Below are 18360 nucleotides of genomic sequence, written 5' to 3'. Positions count from 1 at the left end.
CCTTCTGTAAGATTGAAACTCACCATGGGAGACAAAGGTGTATCCAGACTTGTTTCGGTCTTGCTGTCGTCAGCATCGCTATCTTTGTCACTTCCGCTGTCATTTACAAAACAAATCTGTAAATTCATCCCACTTTGTAACCTTGAACAGAGAAAAAAAGAGGGAGATGGAAAGAGAGATTGGATTATCACTCCCTGCAACAACACAAAATGTACTTTGGCTCTTGGTTTCTTATTCTTCTAGAAACTTTTGCCATTTCTGCATACTCAATCAATGTTTAGTGCCAGTCATCCTTCGTTGGAATTGTTTCTTCTTTCTGTCTCTGGGCATAAATCATTCGGGCAGCTGTAGCAGTGTACATAAATAATTTTTTTGTGCTCTTTGGGTACCTTTCCACCAATTATACCTAAAAGAAAAGCTTCTGGTTTTCTTAACAAAAGTTATCTTCAACATTTTTTTCAACTTATTATAAATCATTTCCCAAAAAGCTTTTGCTACCTTACATGACTACTACATATGGAAAAGGGTACCCTCCTTCTCTTTACATTTCCAACAGGTATCTGATTCTGACTTATACATTTACTGGGAGTTCGGTATCATCCCCTATGCTTCCTTTTCTCTGCTGGTCTCTAGAAACCAGTTTACATGCTTGAGTAACTTGTTTACCATTGCTTGAGCTTTATTTAAAGTACAGTTGTACAGGCTAAAAAGAAAAAAGTTGGGTTATGTATGAGAGTTTATCATTACGACATATTGAGATGATCCAAATTTAGCAAAGTTTAGCAAATACATTTACAAGCTGTAACTGTGCCAGATTCGAAAGGGGGGGGGGGGAGAGCAAGCATTCTGAGAAATTTTATTAATTTATTTTTTAAAAAAGTTACACATGTAAATAATAGAGATTCTCATTCTGAAAACAGTTAACATGTCTGAATAATAAAATACAACATTGCATTTAGAACTCACTAATCCCAATTTGTTTTTACTGTTGGATTTACAGTTGCCCGCAAAAGACGAGTACAGATTTGTATTTCTACCTGATGGGATAGATAGGCTTCAGACTTGCTACTTCTACTTCTACTTTATATCTTTTTTTACTAGATCCCCAAGAACTAGATCACCCAGAGTCAGGAGCAAAATGCAGTTAGAATGAAAGGGCAGGGGGCAACTGAGCCCATTATGTGTACCAGAACTGAACTGACTCACAGTGTTTTTCGTATAAAAATCCACTCCTGGTTAGCTTTCTCCATTTCAGCAGCCTGATTTAGGTGGGAAAAGCCATTTTATTGTTCCCATTGCTAAACAACTCAGTTGTAAACCCTTGCCAAACTATTGCAAGCCACCCAGGGTTCTTGACCTACCTTCTGCTTAATGCTGTTTTACATTATTTTAGAGAAATGCAATCAGCTGCCGTTGCCTGTGTCCAAAACAGTAATTTTCCCTTCACCTGATTAGCTCTGAGTGCTCTTGTGCAGAATGGCTGCAATCAAATTCAAACGGGCGTTCTTCACACCCAGAGAACTTACCTTTTTTTGTACACTGTTGAGAAAAAAAATATCACACAGTCTCTTGTGCATGACTGGCCAGGAATGGCCTCCCCAATTAAAAAGAAGAAGAAGCTGAAGCATTTAAAAACCACTCAGAAGATCTTTTCTAGAACTCCGTGCCTAATAGCATTATCGGTTGTCAATACCTGCTTAAAATGTTGATCTAGGCAAGCCTACTCAGACTTGCCATTATAATGTACAGGTACATTATTATTTGTTTTTAAAATACGTTGGTTTTTATCTACAGTTTAGCAATTCTATTATGTCTGTTTTAAAAGTCTGTTTCTATTGCTTTAAAAAAAATTGAATATTTTATACCAGGGGTGTCCAACTTCCAAGAGACTGTGATCTATTCCCACTATAAATAAAATGGCAGTGATCTACCCATTGGATTGACCAAAGTTGTTGAGCTTCTTTTGTGTGTGGTTTTTTTTTTTTGGGGGGGGTCCTAAGATCAACCACTCCTGCCAACCTAGCAGTTCGAAAGCACGTCAAAGTGCAAGTAGATAAATAGGTACCACTCCGGCGGGAAGGTAAACAGTGTTTCTGGCCACATGACCCGGAAGCTGCACGCCGGCTCCCTCGGACAATAAAACGAGATGAGCGCCACAACCCCAGAGTCGGCCACGACTGGACCGAATGGTCAAGGGTCCCTTTACCTTTTAAGATCAACCAGGGACACCCCGCAATTGACCAGTAGGTTGCGATCAACCTGTTTGACAGCCCTGCTTTATACCATTTCACATAAACCACTCAGATTATTTATTAAGCAGAATATAAGTCTTGATAAACAAACAAACATACATACATACATACTGTACATACATATAATCTCTAAAGATGGATCTAAATAAATGAATAAAATCAGAATACCTGGAAAATCAGTTCTATACAAATATGCCACCTAGCTTCAACACGTATTCATTTAGAAGACACCGGCCTTCTGGCACATAAGGAAGGCTTCTGTGGAGCAACTTCTGCTCCTTGGATTTGAACATCATCTTGGCATTCATTCAACTGCTCACTTTTCCCTCCTCATTCAAATACCCTCAAGATCTCCCAAAGAGTGTCAATCAAAAGGCTTTAGAAAGAGCACATGCCATAAATCTGCCCACACACCCTCTTTAAAAAACCCACCACAATAATTATATTCTCCTCACCACATGGCCTTTCCTTGCCATCTCATTGTTTTAATTGACAACCTTCTTCTCCCACTGCCCTACTGGCCATATATTCTTTGACTGAAAGCTTTGGGAGCTGGGGAATCCACCCTCTTTACAAATGTATGCTAGACACCCATGTGGCCCATTTCTGAGCGCTGCAGAAACCTCATGGCATAAGTGATTGGAATGCAATTCATTTTAAGAACAGAACGGTTGGTTGTAATTTAGGAGAACTTCAAATAGCCTGCAAAAACCAGCAGCACCCTGTGTTGTGTATGTTTCTTCTTTCTAAAGTTTGCTCTTATGTTTGTGGAGCATTGCTAGGAGCTGCATTTTGCCATAATGATTGCAATATCTCTTGCCAATCCAGCTCATACATGTGGGGAGGAATGAGGCCACACCTGCACGCGCACCAAGCCAATGCACCTGCCCTGTTTCTGATGCTCCTGCAGGTCAATGTGGGGCTACCACATCCGAGGCTTATAAGGAAGTGGAATTGTCCAGTCTGGCCCACAGGTGACTTTATGGGTCCCAATGATAAAGCAAATGTTGAGTGTTACAGAAAGACTGCTCTGAGCATTGTTCAGAGATGAAACTTTTCAGTTAACATTGTTTCATGATAGACACACAAAAATCATTTACAGTGGACGCTCGGGTTGCGAGCGTGATCCGTGCGGGATGCACGTTGGCAACCCACAGCGGCGCATCTGCACACGCGCGGGTTGCGATTCGGCCCTTCTCTGCATACACAAGGTGTGAATTAGCGCTTCTGCACATGTGCCCAACCTGGAAGTAACCCATTCCAGTACATCCAGGTTTTGATGGTCCGTAACCCGAAAAAACGCAACCTGAAGCGTCAGTAACCTGAGGTATGACTGTATTGCACTAGTACTGTACAGTGGTACCTCAGGTTACATACGCTTCAAGTTATACAGTGGTGCCCCGCAAGACGAATGCCTCGCAAGACGGAAAACTCGTTAGACGAAAGAGTTTTCCGTTTTGGAGGTGCTTCGCAAAACGAATCTCCTATGGGCTTGCTTTGCAAGACGACAATGTCTTGCGAGTTCCTGCTGGTTTCCCCCCTCCCCCCTTTTTCTAAGCTGCTAAGCCGCTTATCAGCTGATCCGATCAGCAGATAAGCCGCTAAAAGCCGCTAAAAGCCGCTAATAGCGCTAATCCGTTAATCCGTCAATGGGCTTGCTTCGCAAGACGAAGAAACCGCTAGACGAAGAGAATCACAGAATGGATTCTTTTCGTCTTGCAAGGCACCACTGCATACGCTTCAGGTTACAGACTCCACTAACCCAGAAATAGTGCTTCAGGTTAAGAACTTTGCTTCAGGATAAGAACAGAAATCGTGCTCCGGCGAAGCCCCATTAGATAAAGTGGTGCTTCAGGTTAAGAACAGTTTCAGATTAAGAACAGACCTCCGGAACGAATTAAGTACTTAACCCGAGGTACCACTGTACTGCCAATTTTAATTGCTGTACACTATTTTAGGCAACGGCAGGATAGGCATTTCCTTAAGGGAAGACCAAGAACAGTCCTACTCAGCAGCCCTATCCCCCAAAGAACCAGGGCTTTAGGCTGTGTTACTTGAACTTAGTGGAACTAAACACACTTATTATTTAAAGCATTTAAAACCTTGTTCTTCAGCCAAAAAAGTGTTATAAAAATCAGTAATAAGATAGTCCCCATCTTCAGCTTTACAGCCTAAAAGATGTGACACAAAAGAGAAAGAGCTCAGGAGGAAGAAAGCAAACTCAGGCATTACTTCTTAGTTGCATAGTGCTAATTAAGATATGTATTTTAAGATATGAATTTTAGTCAATTAAACAACCAATTAAATTTGTGTAGAGTTGCCTACAGGTAAAACAGTATATCTGAAGTAAGAAGGAACTTTTCTGATGATATACACAAAGGTACTGGCCCTGTGTGTGAATGAGTTTCTCGTAAGATGATGGTTGCCACCTGCAGTTTTTATAAGCATTTTTTTCTAAAAAAAGATTAATCTAGCTGAAGAATCTGTTAACCACTGTAACTCTGTTTTTTTTTTTTAAAAAAATCACCATTTATAAATAGGACCATTGCCTGATTTAAAAAAAATCTTAAAGTCATATGAGTTTTAGTCAATTAAACCTGCATAAATGTGCAGGTGAGAAAAAATAGAACTCTAGATGATTCGTGAATGCATTAGGGCAGACATCACAGGCTGTTTATTATCTTTAATACAAGTGTGTGCGTCTGTGTCTGTCTCCAGATGTCAAGAAGAGCAATTCCTTCCTGTCTAAAAAGGGGGAATGTCTCTTCAAAAATGATTCATGAAGCTGAGCAAGGATGCAGGGTGTGTGTGTGTGTGTGTGTGTGTGTGTGATGGTTCCAGGATGTTTTTCAGAACAGAAGCAACAATATGATCTGCCAGAGCACCAGGACACTCCTTGCTCTGGCAAGTGAAGGAGGTGATAAAGAGATTTTCAAGTTTGTTTGGGACAGATTAAGTCAGGAAGTTGAGACAAGCCTCCCTAGACCCATGGAAACATCTGGAGAGACAGACTGGATCAGAGTTTTCAATACACATTTTAAACTGGTTCTAAGTCGTGGTTCTGTATGGAAGTGAGAGCTGGACCATAAAGAAGGCTGATCGCCGAAGAATTGATGCTTTTGAATTATGGTGCTAGAGGAGACTCTTGAGAGTCCCATGGACGGCAAGAAGATCAAACCTCTCCATTCTTAAGGAAATCAGCCCTGAGTGCTCACTGGAAGGACAGATCCTGAAGTTGAGGCTCCAATACTTTGGCCACCTCATGAGAAGAGTAGACTCCCTGGAAAAGACCCTGATGTTGGGAAAGATGGAGGGCACAAGGAGAAGGGGACGACAGAGGACGAGATGGTTGGACAGTGTTCTCGAAGCTACCAGCATGAGTTTGATCAAACTGTGGGAGGCAGTGGAAGACAGGAGTGCCTGGCGTGCTCTGGTCCATGGGGTAACGAAGAGTCAGACACGACTAAATGACTAAACAACAATAACAACAACAAAGTCGTGGTTCTAGTTTTAAGCTGCTGTTACGCCTTTTCCCAAGAAATGACAGACAAGCTGACATGGTTGGTGTTTACTGTGTTTTTAAATTGTGTTTATTATATGTTAAAAAGCAATAAAATGCTTTATAAAGAAAGGAAGAAAAACAACAACAGAAACCACCCAGCACCAGTGGATTGTCCAAAGCTGAATAGCAGTGCCTTTGGCCCTCTGTGCTCGCTTAAATCAGCAGGCAACACTTTAACAACCTATTTACTGGTATAATGTACATAATGGTTCCTTTATTCCAAAATCGAACATGATCTCAGCCACAAGGTGGCCTGTAGCACTTGCTTGCAACTTTAGGCATCCTTTTATCATAAATAAGGAATGGGTTGTAATGGAAGCCACATGCACATTAAAGGATTAAATTTAAAATTCACCAATCATCCAGTTATTTGTGCATACAGAGAGCACCTGCTAAAGTATTATATTAACTTGTGCACAAGGCAGGGAGAAGAGATTATTTTTTAAAGCGTTCTTTCGATGATGCATTCGGCTGGTCTCTCTAGTCAGAAACAATTCTTCCATAAAGGTGTTTATTGTGATTGTGGTGATGTTATGCTTCTGGCCATCTGGACCTCTATTCAGCCATCTCCCTTGACAAAATTCCTAAGCTGTGTAATGTCAAGCCATAAAAATGCTAACTGTGATTTATAGCCACCGAGACTCTGTAGACAATACAGAAGCATATGGGTTTTTCCCTCCTCTGGACAGATATGGAATATCCATACAGCGACTGCGATTCACAGAAGAACCATTTCTAATTTGTTATTTCATTAAGAACTTGAAATATGATGGTAAACAAAACATATCACCAGGCAGACAAGACATGTGTAACTAATAAACATGGGCTTTGATTCATGCTATTTCTCCTTTGCGCCCCCATCCCCAGGAGATTTAATCTTGTATTACTCTTCAGTGGAAATGGACAGTAAAATATTATTTTCCATTTACTTTAATGGCTCTTTGGATGCATTATTAATATGCAATATATAATGAATAATTGCATACTTACATTTTTACGCCATGTCTTTTTCTGCTGCACAAGACATTCAATGGGCTTTAGGCCTGAAGCATAAATTATAGCTGCCCGGGGAAGGGTGTGATAACATATACTGTTCCTTTGCTTTATTCTAGCATTGTTTGCAAAGGGAAATAGATTAACTCCTTACTCCTTTGTGAGTCATAACCTCTGTTCTTAATACCAGCACACACGTTATAAGGAAAATGTTGAGGAGTTCAGAGAGAGAAGACTAGGAGACAAACGCTGCAGTCCTAGAGAGACTTGCCTGAGAGAAAGTACCACTGAACTCAATAGGATTTTTTCCTGAGTAGCCATGCATAGGAGTATGCTGTAAGTTCCCATCCCATGCACATCAACTAGGCAGTGAGTTTGTTTAATATGGTAGGACTTATGTCCCAGTAGCCATACATATGATCAGAATCCGGGCCAGTCTTGAATAGCTATCAGGCTATTGATTTGTATGCTTAAACTGAGATGGAGGTACCGATGGCTACTGTACTATTAATATGACTGAAGTTTTCTTTTTTTCCTTTTCCTTCCTGACTCTTGTTGTTAAATTTTCTATTAAAAGGTAGCCAGAGTAAGAACCAGGCCTTCTTGTTCTTTGTTTTCCAAAGAACCTTGAAAATCAGAGGAAGAAAAACAACAGATGACTTTCAATCAGTGCTAGGGTAGGAAGTCCACACTTGGCTGCCCTTGCCTCCTCAAGGAAATTTGACTTTTGGGTTCCTGTGCGTGAAAAGCAGACCCTTCCTGGGAACTCTGAAAGTGCCAGGCCGTGCCATTCAGAGACTATTTTGCCTGAACCCGTACCCTTGCAGGGGATCAATGAATGTGGCTTTGGGGTGCAAAGAAAAGCCTAATCAGTGAAGCAGTCAGGGCATTTGCATCTGTGAACTTGTGTCTGTCCCATTAAACTTTAATTAGTTTAATGCTAATCAATTGTCCAGTGCGCTTCCGATGCCACAATGTCCCATTACAGCAGAGCATTTCGCACAGCGGCTCAAGAAGGGCTGGAGAGTCAGCATCTTTTCAATAAAGGAATCTTGGAGCAAGCGGTTAGGAACTCAAATAAAAGGTTTATTTACACAAAAACAAAAAAAAACCTGGTGAAGAATCACACATTTTAGGAAACACGCCCCAAAAGAAAGGGGAAGGGGAAGGAGGAGCAAACACAGGAGTGAGTTGACTATTTATACAAACTCACATTCCAGGAAGCTTAACGACCTCCAGCTGCTCAGTGACTAGAGCGTCTTGATTAGAGCTTCTTAACCCTTTAATACCAACACCCCCTCTCGCTCGTAACACTGAGCCGTACCAACCTTAATTCAAATTTAAACCTGAACAGAAACATTTATGAGATTGCGGACTCAAAGCTTTTGTAAAACCGTCTGCGAGATTTTCTTGGCTTGGACAATACTTTAGTTCAATTAAACCTTGTTTTACACTTTGGCATACATTTTGATAACGGATATCCAAATGTTTTGTGTGTGCCTTGAATTGACCTGATTTAGCTAGTTTAATACAAGGTTGATTGTCTTCCCACACTCTGATAGGTAGGGAACATTCTCCAAACAATTCTTGTACCAGTTGCTTATAAAATTCCAGTTCTCTACATACATCTGATAATGCATTGAACTCAGATTCAGTTGAACTTAAAGCTATAAGTGATTGTTTTCTTGATCTCCAACCAATTAGTGCATTTCCAAATTTTATCGCCATTCCTGACACTGATTTTCTATCTGGTCCAGCATCTGCCCAACTGCTGTCGGCCCAACATTCAAGTTGTGTGCTGCCCTCCACTGATAGTTTGAAGCGAAACCTTTTGGTAGTTTGGAGATACCTTAAAACTCTTTTTACTCCTTGCCAAGCATGCATTGATGGTTTTTCAGCTTGTCTATACAGCATGTTGACAGCATATGTTATATCGGGCCGAGTCCACTGTGCAATGTGAAGTAGACTGCCTATCGCTGACTGGTAAACCCCAGGATTACAGAACTCTGCTTGTTGCTCGGCTTGAGCATCCTTTGTGTAACTTAACTCCATTGGGGTTTTAACACCAGCACAGTTGTCCATTTTAAACCTTTCCAGCAACTGCTGGATCTTAGCTTCTTGGCTGAGCCAATAGTTCCCATCTTCATCTTGCTGAATTTTAACTCCTAGATAAACAGATACATTGCCTAGTGATTTTATCTGAAACCTTTCTCCAAGCTTTGTGGCAAATTGTTGTGCAAGTTTATCGTCCTTTCCACTGTATAATAAATCATCAACAAATATCAAGACTGCTTCTTGTTCACATCCCGAGCCTTTTAGATAAAGACACGCATCTGCTGCGCTCTTTCTGAACCCCATGCTCTCTAGAGCATCATTTAAGCAGGAATTCCAATTACGGGCAGACTGTTTCAACCCATAAATGGATTTGTGTAGGCGCCAGACCTGGTTTGGCTTGTCTCCTTCAAAACCTGGTGGCGGCGTCATATAGACTTCCTCCTGTAAGTCTGCATTTAAATAAGCCACATTGACATCAAAATGAAACAGCTTATTTCCCTTCTTAGCTGAAGAGGCTAAAAGCATTCTTAATGACTCAGATCTTGAAGTAGGGGCATAAATTTGAGAATAGTGAACTCCTTTGCGCTGCGAAAACCCTTTTGCAACTAGTCGGGCTTTATATTGCAACTCCTCAGTAGTTGTGGGCTTTAAACGATATACCCATCGACAACCTACAGCTTGTTGCCCTTTTGGAAGCTCTGTACTTGTAAACACACCGAGAGACTTCATTGAAGCCATCTCCTTTTCCATTGCTTCCTGCCACTTTACGGCTTCTGAGCTTGGAAGCTGTTGTACCTCCATATAGCTATCTGGCTCACACTGTGCCATATTTACGTATACACTTGTCACCTTAAACCGCTCTGGCGGCTTGCCCTTTGTGGCACGTTTTGACCTGCGCAATTGCTCCTCTTGTGCCCCCTCTGACCGTTGGCTGTCAGAATCTGTCTCAGACTTTATGTCTAGACGTGCCTCTAGGGATAAAGACCTCCGTTTAGATACCTCCCTTGGGCTTGGTGTTGCAGGCGACCTGCTTCGCTTTTGCTGTCTGCTAGGCCTAATGACTGGCGATGTTGGAACACTCTTAAATTCTGGCTTTTCTACCTTAGGAGAAGAACCTTGTGCCTGGTCAGAATCTGCATCTGGACCATGTGCACCATCCCCTTCTGGCTCATCATCCTCTGGACTTTCTTTCTCAGCATAAATGCCTAAATCATCTCTCAAAATGTCAGGGTTAGCATGTAAGTGAGTCCATCCGGATTGCTCACAAAACTCAGCGCTCCTACTGAGGACCACTCTTGTAGTATCCCCATCTGGGTTCACGAACCTCCAAGATTTGGCATGTGGTTCGTACCCACAACAGATGAGTTTCTTAGCCCTTGGACTTCCCTTTTTCCTTAACGCTTTTGGGATAAGTACATAGGCTTGAGATCCAAACACCCGAAAGTAATTAACTTTGGGCTTCTTCCCATATAAAGCAAAATATGGCGTAGTATCAATTACCGAATTATATACTCGGTTCAGAACATGAGTAGCCGTTTTCCAGGCTTCCGCCCAGTAACTTTGAGGAAGTTTAGCATCAAACAACATAGAGTTTGCCAACTCTTGCAGAACCCTGTTTTTACGTTCTGCCACGCCTCCTTCTTGGGGGGAATAAGGTGTAGACAGACGATGCTTAATTCCCTTTTTCTTGAAGAAATTCTGCAACACAGACCCGGTAAATTCTGACCCTCTGTCTGTCTGAAAAGCAAGTACTCTAGTACCGAATTCAAGTTCTACTGCATGAACCCAATTTTTAACTGTTTCTGCAGTATCTGCTTTTGTTTTGAGAGGAAAAAACCATGTAACCTTTGTTTTGTCATCTGAGAGACACAGTGCATACCTCGAACCTCCCATGCTAGCAACAGGCATTGGGCCACATAGGTCCATATGCACAAGTTGGAATACTTTGTCAGATTTCCTATTTGAACTGGGATAGCTGCATCTATGAACCTTCGCCCTTTTGCATGCAGTACAATCCAAATACTTAGTACATTTGTTCAATTTGCACCCTTCTGATAATTCAGGTTGTCTTTTAACATACTGAAAATTAATATGTCCCAAACGGCGATGCCATAAATGAACACAAGAATTATGGGTAGGCGAGTTCACACAACCAGCATGAACCTGTTCAACTTCATCTGGACTTGTCTCAAAATAATATAACCCATTTCTGCATTTCACCTGCAAAAGAGATACGTTATTCTTTGAAATAGTGCAAACCCCATTTTCAAACACAGTTTTAAACCCATTTCTATCAAGTTCTGACACAGACAAAATACACCCCTTCATTCCCTTTAGCACATAGGCATCAATTTCTGTTTGCAAACACTTCAAAAACACTGTGCCTACGGTCTCTAAGGAACGTTTAGTTGAATCTGCCATTGTCACAACTTTAAGGATTTGCAAATGTCTGCAATTCTGCAAACGGACACTAGATGGCGCCACCAGGTGGTGAGATGCACCACTGTTGATCAACCAGCGTAGATTTCTGCCTTGGCCACGCCCTTGCATCAACGCCATTGCTGAAGCCATGTGCTGTGTGCTGTGGGAGTAGCCACGACCTCCTCCTCTTCTTCGACGTCCCCTGGAACTCCTTGTCTGGTAACTAGGGGTAACGGCCTTGGTGCTGTCTTGACCAGGTTCACGTGTACAATTCCTGATTAAATGGGAAGAGGAACCACAGCGAAAACAGTGTCTAGCTGCAAAAGCATTTACTGTGTTCTCAAACTCAGCATCCCCACTCTTAGGCACAGCATAACTCCCCTTTGAAGACAAACCTCTTTCTCTTTGCCTTTTATCCTGTTCATCAGCAAGTCGAGAAGAAATGTATTCAAGGGTTAATTCAGTTGAAGGCATAGCTTCCAAAGTTAAAGCTAGAGTCTCATAGCTTTTATCAAGAGAAGACAACAATATGTATGACTGCTGCTCCATAGAGAAAGGAATGCCCAGCTGACTTAGTTGATTAAAGGCAGACACCATTTTGGCAATATGTTCTTTCACACACGCTCCCGGTTGGAGACGTAAATCAAACAAACATCTTGTAGCATGGATCTTGGCCCCCGCAGTGTTTCTGGAATTTAACCGCTGCAGAACCGTCCAGACCTCATGCGTGTTCTTTAACTCAGAAACATAAGGCATTTGCTCTGGTCCCACTGCCAAAACTAGTAGACCTTGGGCTTTCCTGTCGCGTTTCTGTGAAGCTGCCGCTGCTGCTTTGTCTTCTGCAGACGCGTCTGCAGCTGCCTGTATAGGCGGTGCTTCAGTACAACTCCACAACTCTTTTGCTTGCAACCAAACCCTTACTCTAGCCTTCCAATCTTGCCAATTTTTCCCATTGAGTCGCGTAAATGGGACAGCAAAACTTTCCTGGGACTCTGCCATCCTCCCTGGGGCTTAGGAACGATACTCACAGACCTGTAGACCGTCTCCCAGCTGCTGAGGTGGCTCCTCGAGGAATAAGACGTCTTCCAGCGAGTACAAACTGCGCAGTGCCTCTTTAAAACTTTTCCTAGGCACGTTGCAGGACTCAAGCTGCTTTGAAGGCTTTCGCTGTCGGCAACCGCTTCTGTCTTCGCTCCAGTCCTTGCATAAATCACTCTGAACTGCACTCCTTATCTCCTTCTTGACGTACAAACAGCCATAACCTGTCCCATTAAACTTTAATTAGTTTAATGCTAATCAATTGTCCAGTGCGCTTCCGATGCCACAATGTCCCATTACAGCAGAGCATTTTGCACAGCGGCTCAAGAAGGGCTGGAGAGTCAGCATCTTTTCAATAAAGGAATCTTGGAGCAAGCGGTTAGGAACTCAAATAAAAGGTTTATTTACACAAAAACAAAAAAAACCCTGGTGAAGAATCACACATTTCAGGAAACACGCCCCAAAAGAAAGGGGAAGGGGAAGGAGGAGCAAACACAGGAGTGAGTTGACTATTTATACAAACTCACATTCCAGGAAGCTTAACGACCTCCAGCTGCTCAGTGACTAGAGCGTCTTGATTAGAGCTTCTTAACCCTTTAATACCAACAGTGTCTGCTTGCATGAGACATCCACGTGCCATATGTTTCCTGCTCTACCATGAACCTACGCCACAGAAGAGGAAGGGGTCCCAAGGGGTCCCTAACAGAGCAGTATTTGACCGTGTTCAAGCTTGTGGAGTGGGACAAATCTGGCCTGGCACATAATAATAATAATTAATTTTTATTTATACCCCGCCCTTCCCAGTTCAGAAAACCGGGCTCAGGGCAGCTAACAACAAATTTAAAACACTTAATTGATGCAACAAAAAACAGCGTAAAATACAGTATAAAATGTGAATAACAAAAAATTCAGAATTCAAAAAACAAATTAGGGGGGAAATCCATCCAATAAACATTAGATTATCACCAGGGCTAGCTAGCTAAATTAGTCCTATTTGGGCCAGCGAGGAGACCAGGGAAGAATTAGCTGTGGGATCCCAGAGTGGGTAATCTTCATAAAAAGGGGAGGGGGAGGGAAGGAAGGGGAATAAAAGATCAGGCTAAGTTCAAATTGAAAGCCAGGTGGAATAGCTCTGTCTTACAGGCCCTGCGGAAGGAAGATAAATCCTGCAGGGCCCTGGTCTCATGGGACAGAGCATTCCACCAGGTTGGAGCCATCACTGAGAAGGCCCTGGCCCTGGTGGAGGATAATCTGACTTCCTTAGGGCCCTGGACCTCTAAACTGTGATTATTCATGGACCTTAAGCTCCTCTGTGGGGCATACCAGGAGAGGCGGTCCCGTAAATACGATATACCTTTGTTAGGTAGGGCAGGCTTAGGGAGTGGCAGGCCCAAAGTCACCCAGGAATCATCATGACTGAACATAGATATGAACAGGGGTCTCCACAGCCTGTGATTTTGGAGTGCCCTTGGAAAGTGTGGCTTCAAGGGTAGGCAGGGCTGTCACGGTGAGTTCCTATGCTTCAAAAATTTACCACTATACCACCGTTGAGGAGCTATTACAACTGCTACTACTGGAAGGTAACAAAATTAGGTGCTCGAAACATGAAGTTTTTCTGCAATGGTTGTGGCCATATGCAACGTGGTGGGTGATTAATACAATTTTTACCCCCCAAAGTGCCACTTTAACTCAGGTTGTGTCCTCAAAGAAAAGTAGAGAGCTGAGCACCAAATATTTGGTGTGGGGAGGCACCCTTAGTCCAATTCTTATTATTGTCAACAAAGGATCATGGTCTCTTGTTTGGGCCTCAAAATGGAGAATGGGATGTTGAAAGAAGACTTGTCCTTTATCCTTCCAGATAATGCATTGCTTGTTTAAATAACCAGGAGCCACAAAATCCTTTTCCAGTGATAAACTGGAGAATGTATATTTTGATGAGTCTCCCACAGGCAATAACAGCTCACCACTGCATGCACAAATGCTCTTTGGTTTCTACATTTATGTTGAAAATAAATTTTCATCAGGACTGACCATTCACACACTTTTATTTATCATGCCTATATAAAAGTTTGGTTACCATTAAAGCGTTTACAGCTGCTGTGGCATTTGTCCGTGTTAAGCGTGCAGTGTTCAGAATTTTACGACAGAGGCAAGAGACTGGATTTCTTACAAAGTATAAAGGGCCTTCTCAAAGAATATACAATTATATGCCAGTGTAAGACTGGGGGTTTGGGTGGCTGTACTCAAATTTATATCCTTGAGTTCAGATGTCTGAAGGGAGGCAGTGCTGCTTCATAAAATTATTTGTATTTCTTTGCAATACATTTGAAATCTCCCACTAAATCCAAACCTTTATTGCTTAGCCCAGGCATAGGCAAACTCGGCCCTCCTGATGTTTTGGGACTACAACTCCCATCATCCCTAGCTAAAAGGACCAGTGGTCAGGGATGATGGGAGTTGTAGTCCCTAAACATCTGGAGGGCCGAGTTTGCCTATGCCTGGCTTAGCCAAAGGCAAACAATCATACAATAGTACAAAAAGCGAGACATCACTAAATATATGACTTTAACAAATGAAAAGCGTCAAGACTAGCCGCTGGAATAGCCAGATAAACTCAGTTAAGTGCAGTGTGTAACTCAGTGTAGACTTCAAAAGGCTTTTAAGTAACACTGATAATTCAAACAGTATCCAGACTTAATGTGCTGAGCGCTTTTAAAATCTTTAAAGCAGCTGAAGAAATTATTCATTACAGATGTTACTGATGTTTCTTTAAATATTTATATCCTCACCTCTGCTGAGTTTGAGATGGCTTATGGAATAGTATATTAAACCATACCTTTCCCCAATATGTTTGAAAGGCACACAGAATGAAGTTCTGGGAAAATGACTGACAGTCACAGAAATGGAAGCAAGCATGACACATAACATTGGAAATGCATGGTACTGTTGGACAAACAGATGCCGGGGGGGAGACAGAAGATGAGAAGCTTAGAAGCTCAGACAGTTGAGGGGTTTCTCTTTGTAGTTAAATCATGAACGGACAGAACACTGAAGATAATGTCACAGTCTCAAAAGCCTGGACTTTATGATATTATGCCACGCGGCATAACTCTATGATATTATGCCACATGGAAGTTATTAAAATGATAAATGTTCACCGTGCCATTTTCACTCACCGAGAAGAAAGGCTTGGCTTCCCACTTTTACTACAGCTGGTATAAATTCCTGGGCCATCATCAAAGAAACTTCCAAGCGCCAGTTTTTGCCTGATAGACTCCCTCTCATTTTTTTGAGCCTGAAAAAAACACACAACCAGAACAATTCTCGTCAAACCGCTGACAGCAGACCACATTCCTGTAAAAAGAACTTTAAAGTTAATCCAACAGCACTCAGTGCTATAATTTGAGACAAGGAGATAAAGCACCAATGATATTATGTACCCTTTTGATTTGTTTCAAACAGAGAATACATGTTGAATACTGTCTCAGACTAGTCACTAGGTGATCCTGACACAAGTGTTATTTCAGTTCATTTTCGCCTTTAATTTGTCTACTGTCTTTCTACACTGCTATACACAAGGCAGTGTATGAGCCATAGAAGCAACAGAATACACAACAAACACCACACATCTTATAACAATCTGACTCAATGCAAGAAGTCATCATTTGTTCCAAGTTCTTGAGTCCAGGAAGTGGGAAGATGGCTTGCTATGGATGGGGTTGCACTACTCTGGAAGGAGCAGGTCCATAGCTTGAGATTACTCCTGGATCCAACTGTCATTTGAGGTCCATCTCCAGCTGGTTCACCAGCTATGGCCCCTTTGGGAGAGAGATAACTTGACCACGACACTCCATGCTGTACTTCCAGATTGGACAATTCTTGCCTAAGCCAACCACGGTTCTGAATTTGATGATGATGATGATGATGATGATGATAATAATAATAATAATAATAATAATAATAATAATTTATTTGTAGCCCACCCATCTGGCTGGGTTTCCCCAGCCACTTTGGGCGGCTTCCATCAAAAATTAAAAATACATTAAAATGTCACACATAAAAAACTTCCCTGAACAGGGCTGCCTTCAGATGTCTTCTAAATGTCAGGTAGTTGTTTATCTCTTTGACATGTGATGGGAGGGTGTTCCACAGGGCGGGCGCCACTACTGAGAAGGCCCTCTGCCTGATTCCCTGTAGCTTTGCTTCTCGCAATGAGGGAACCACCAGAAGGCCCTCAGTGCTGGACCTCAGCGTCCGGGCAGAACGATGGGGGTGGAGACGCTCCTTCAGGTATACTGGGCCGAGGCCGTTCAGGGCTTTAAAGGTCAACACCAACACTTTGAATTGTGCTCGGAAACATACTGGGAGCCAATGTAGGTCTTTCAAAACCGGTGTTATGTGGTCTTGGCGGCCCCCCCAGTCACCAGTCTAGATGCCGCATTCTGGATTAGTTGTAGTTTTGAACTCCAGGGTTTGCAACCTGTGGTCCTTGGCCAAATTTCATTGAATGGAGAGAGCTTAGAGGGGTTAAAAAGCCAAGACGGATGGGTGTGTGTGTGTGTTGAGGGGTGGAAAGCCCTCTGTAAGCAAACTGTTCAGATCTCTGGCAAGACCTGGCAGTTTGCAGTGCAGGAGGTAAGAGTGTAAAAGAGAAAAGGGGGGCATCAGAAAGTGAGAAAAGTGGCTGCCCACCCACTCTTGCCCATGCCCCACTCATCACTAGCATATGGCCCCCATCAGCTTACCCCAGAGCAAATGCGGCCCTCAACAGAAAAAAGCCTGCTTGTGGTTTTCCCACAGGTATCTGGTTGGCCACTCTAAGAATAGGATCATAGAATCATACATATGTAGAGAGTTGGAAGGGATCCCAAGGGTCATCTAGTCCAGCCCCCTGCAATGCAGGAAACTTTTGCCCAAGTTGGGGCTTGAACCCACAACCCTGAGATTAAGAATATCATGCTCTACCTACTGAGCTACGTTGGACTAGATGGGCCTTTGGCCTGATCCATTCAACAAACAAACAAACAAACAAACAAACAAACAAACAAACCAACCAACCAACCAACCAACCAACCAACCAACCAACCAAACAAACTGCAAATACCCTCTACGGATTCAACCTAAGCAACAATAGGTTTTAATTCATACTTTTGTTTATTAGAGTTGGAAACTGGTGCCACGCTGTCTAATCTGAAGCAATTACAGCCTAGTGATTTTCAGGAGCATCACCATTAGCAGAATTCATTAGCGATTGCCCATAGATACGACTGCTAACTGAATGCTTCCAAGAACCATCCTTTGAAACGTATGGCGCACTATGCATCTGGTATATAGCTTTTCTGTCTCAAAAAAAGTGCAGCGGCAAACGAACTGCAACATGAGGGAAAAATCAATAACTTTAAGAGCACAGTGGCTGAACTTAATAAGCTGGTATATTCATTTTCACTTTGCCACAAGTGCTTCTATAACAGAAAAGGAACCTCAGGGGGCTCTCTCATTAGATTTTGTTTTTCATCCAATCTATTACATGCTACTGAAGATGCTTCCATCTGCACTGCTGTTTTATGAAGCTGTTTTCCTGCAGTGGGGGGAGAATTCAGAGAAAGATGTGGAGACAGTTGTGTAAGGATAATCTTGGACACTGTCAAAATAAAACATAAATCTAGATGTAGCAGCATCCAGTCGCTTAGAGGCTAAACCACTACAGAAGGAAGCAAAAGAAGAGGCATCATAAAAGAACAATATGCAAAACAAAAATACAATTAAAATAATAAAAACCAAGAAATACCAGTCAAGCATTTAAAAAATCTGTAAGGTTTGACAATGGCAGACATCAATAGCCAACAAAAACTGTGGTGAACAGAATATTTTCAGCCAGAATGGCATGCTTGGTGCATATCATAAAATCATAGAGTTGGAAGAAACCCTGAGGATCACTCTTTGAATTAGCAGGAATATGCAGCTGCCCCATGCAAGGATCGAACCTGCAACCTTGGCATTATCAGCACCACACTCTAACCAATGGAGCTATCCATGAAG

The 18360-nt window shown here is 42.3% G+C and overlaps 1 protein-coding gene across 16 annotated transcripts in view; it reads right to left on the bottom strand.

Moving 5' to 3' along the window:
• The window catches only part of LOC310707235 (schwannomin-interacting protein 1), a 379203-nt gene that overhangs the window by 10410 nt on the left and 350433 nt on the right, over positions 1-18360 (bottom strand). For 15 of the 16 annotated variants that reach the window (XM_083504196.1, XM_083504187.1, XM_083504195.1 and 12 more), the window contains 2 exons: positions 15498-15616; positions 24-141 (listed from right to left, as the gene is read on the bottom strand). In XM_083504196.1, coding sequence (XP_083360322.1) covers positions 24-141; positions 15498-15616 — 237 coding nt within the window. Of the gene's footprint in view, positions 1-23; positions 142-15493; positions 15617-18360 lie in introns of all 16 variants that reach the window. The other variant, XM_083504194.1, reaches the window with a different exon arrangement.

This window comes from Podarcis liolepis, assembly GCF_965112155.1.
Source record: "Podarcis liolepis genome assembly, chromosome: 5".
Taxonomy (NCBI): Eukaryota; Metazoa; Chordata; class Lepidosauria; order Squamata; family Lacertidae; genus Podarcis; species Podarcis liolepis.
The sequence above is the reverse complement of the archived record's forward strand: the minus strand, read 5'-3'. Positions and strand labels throughout refer to the sequence as shown.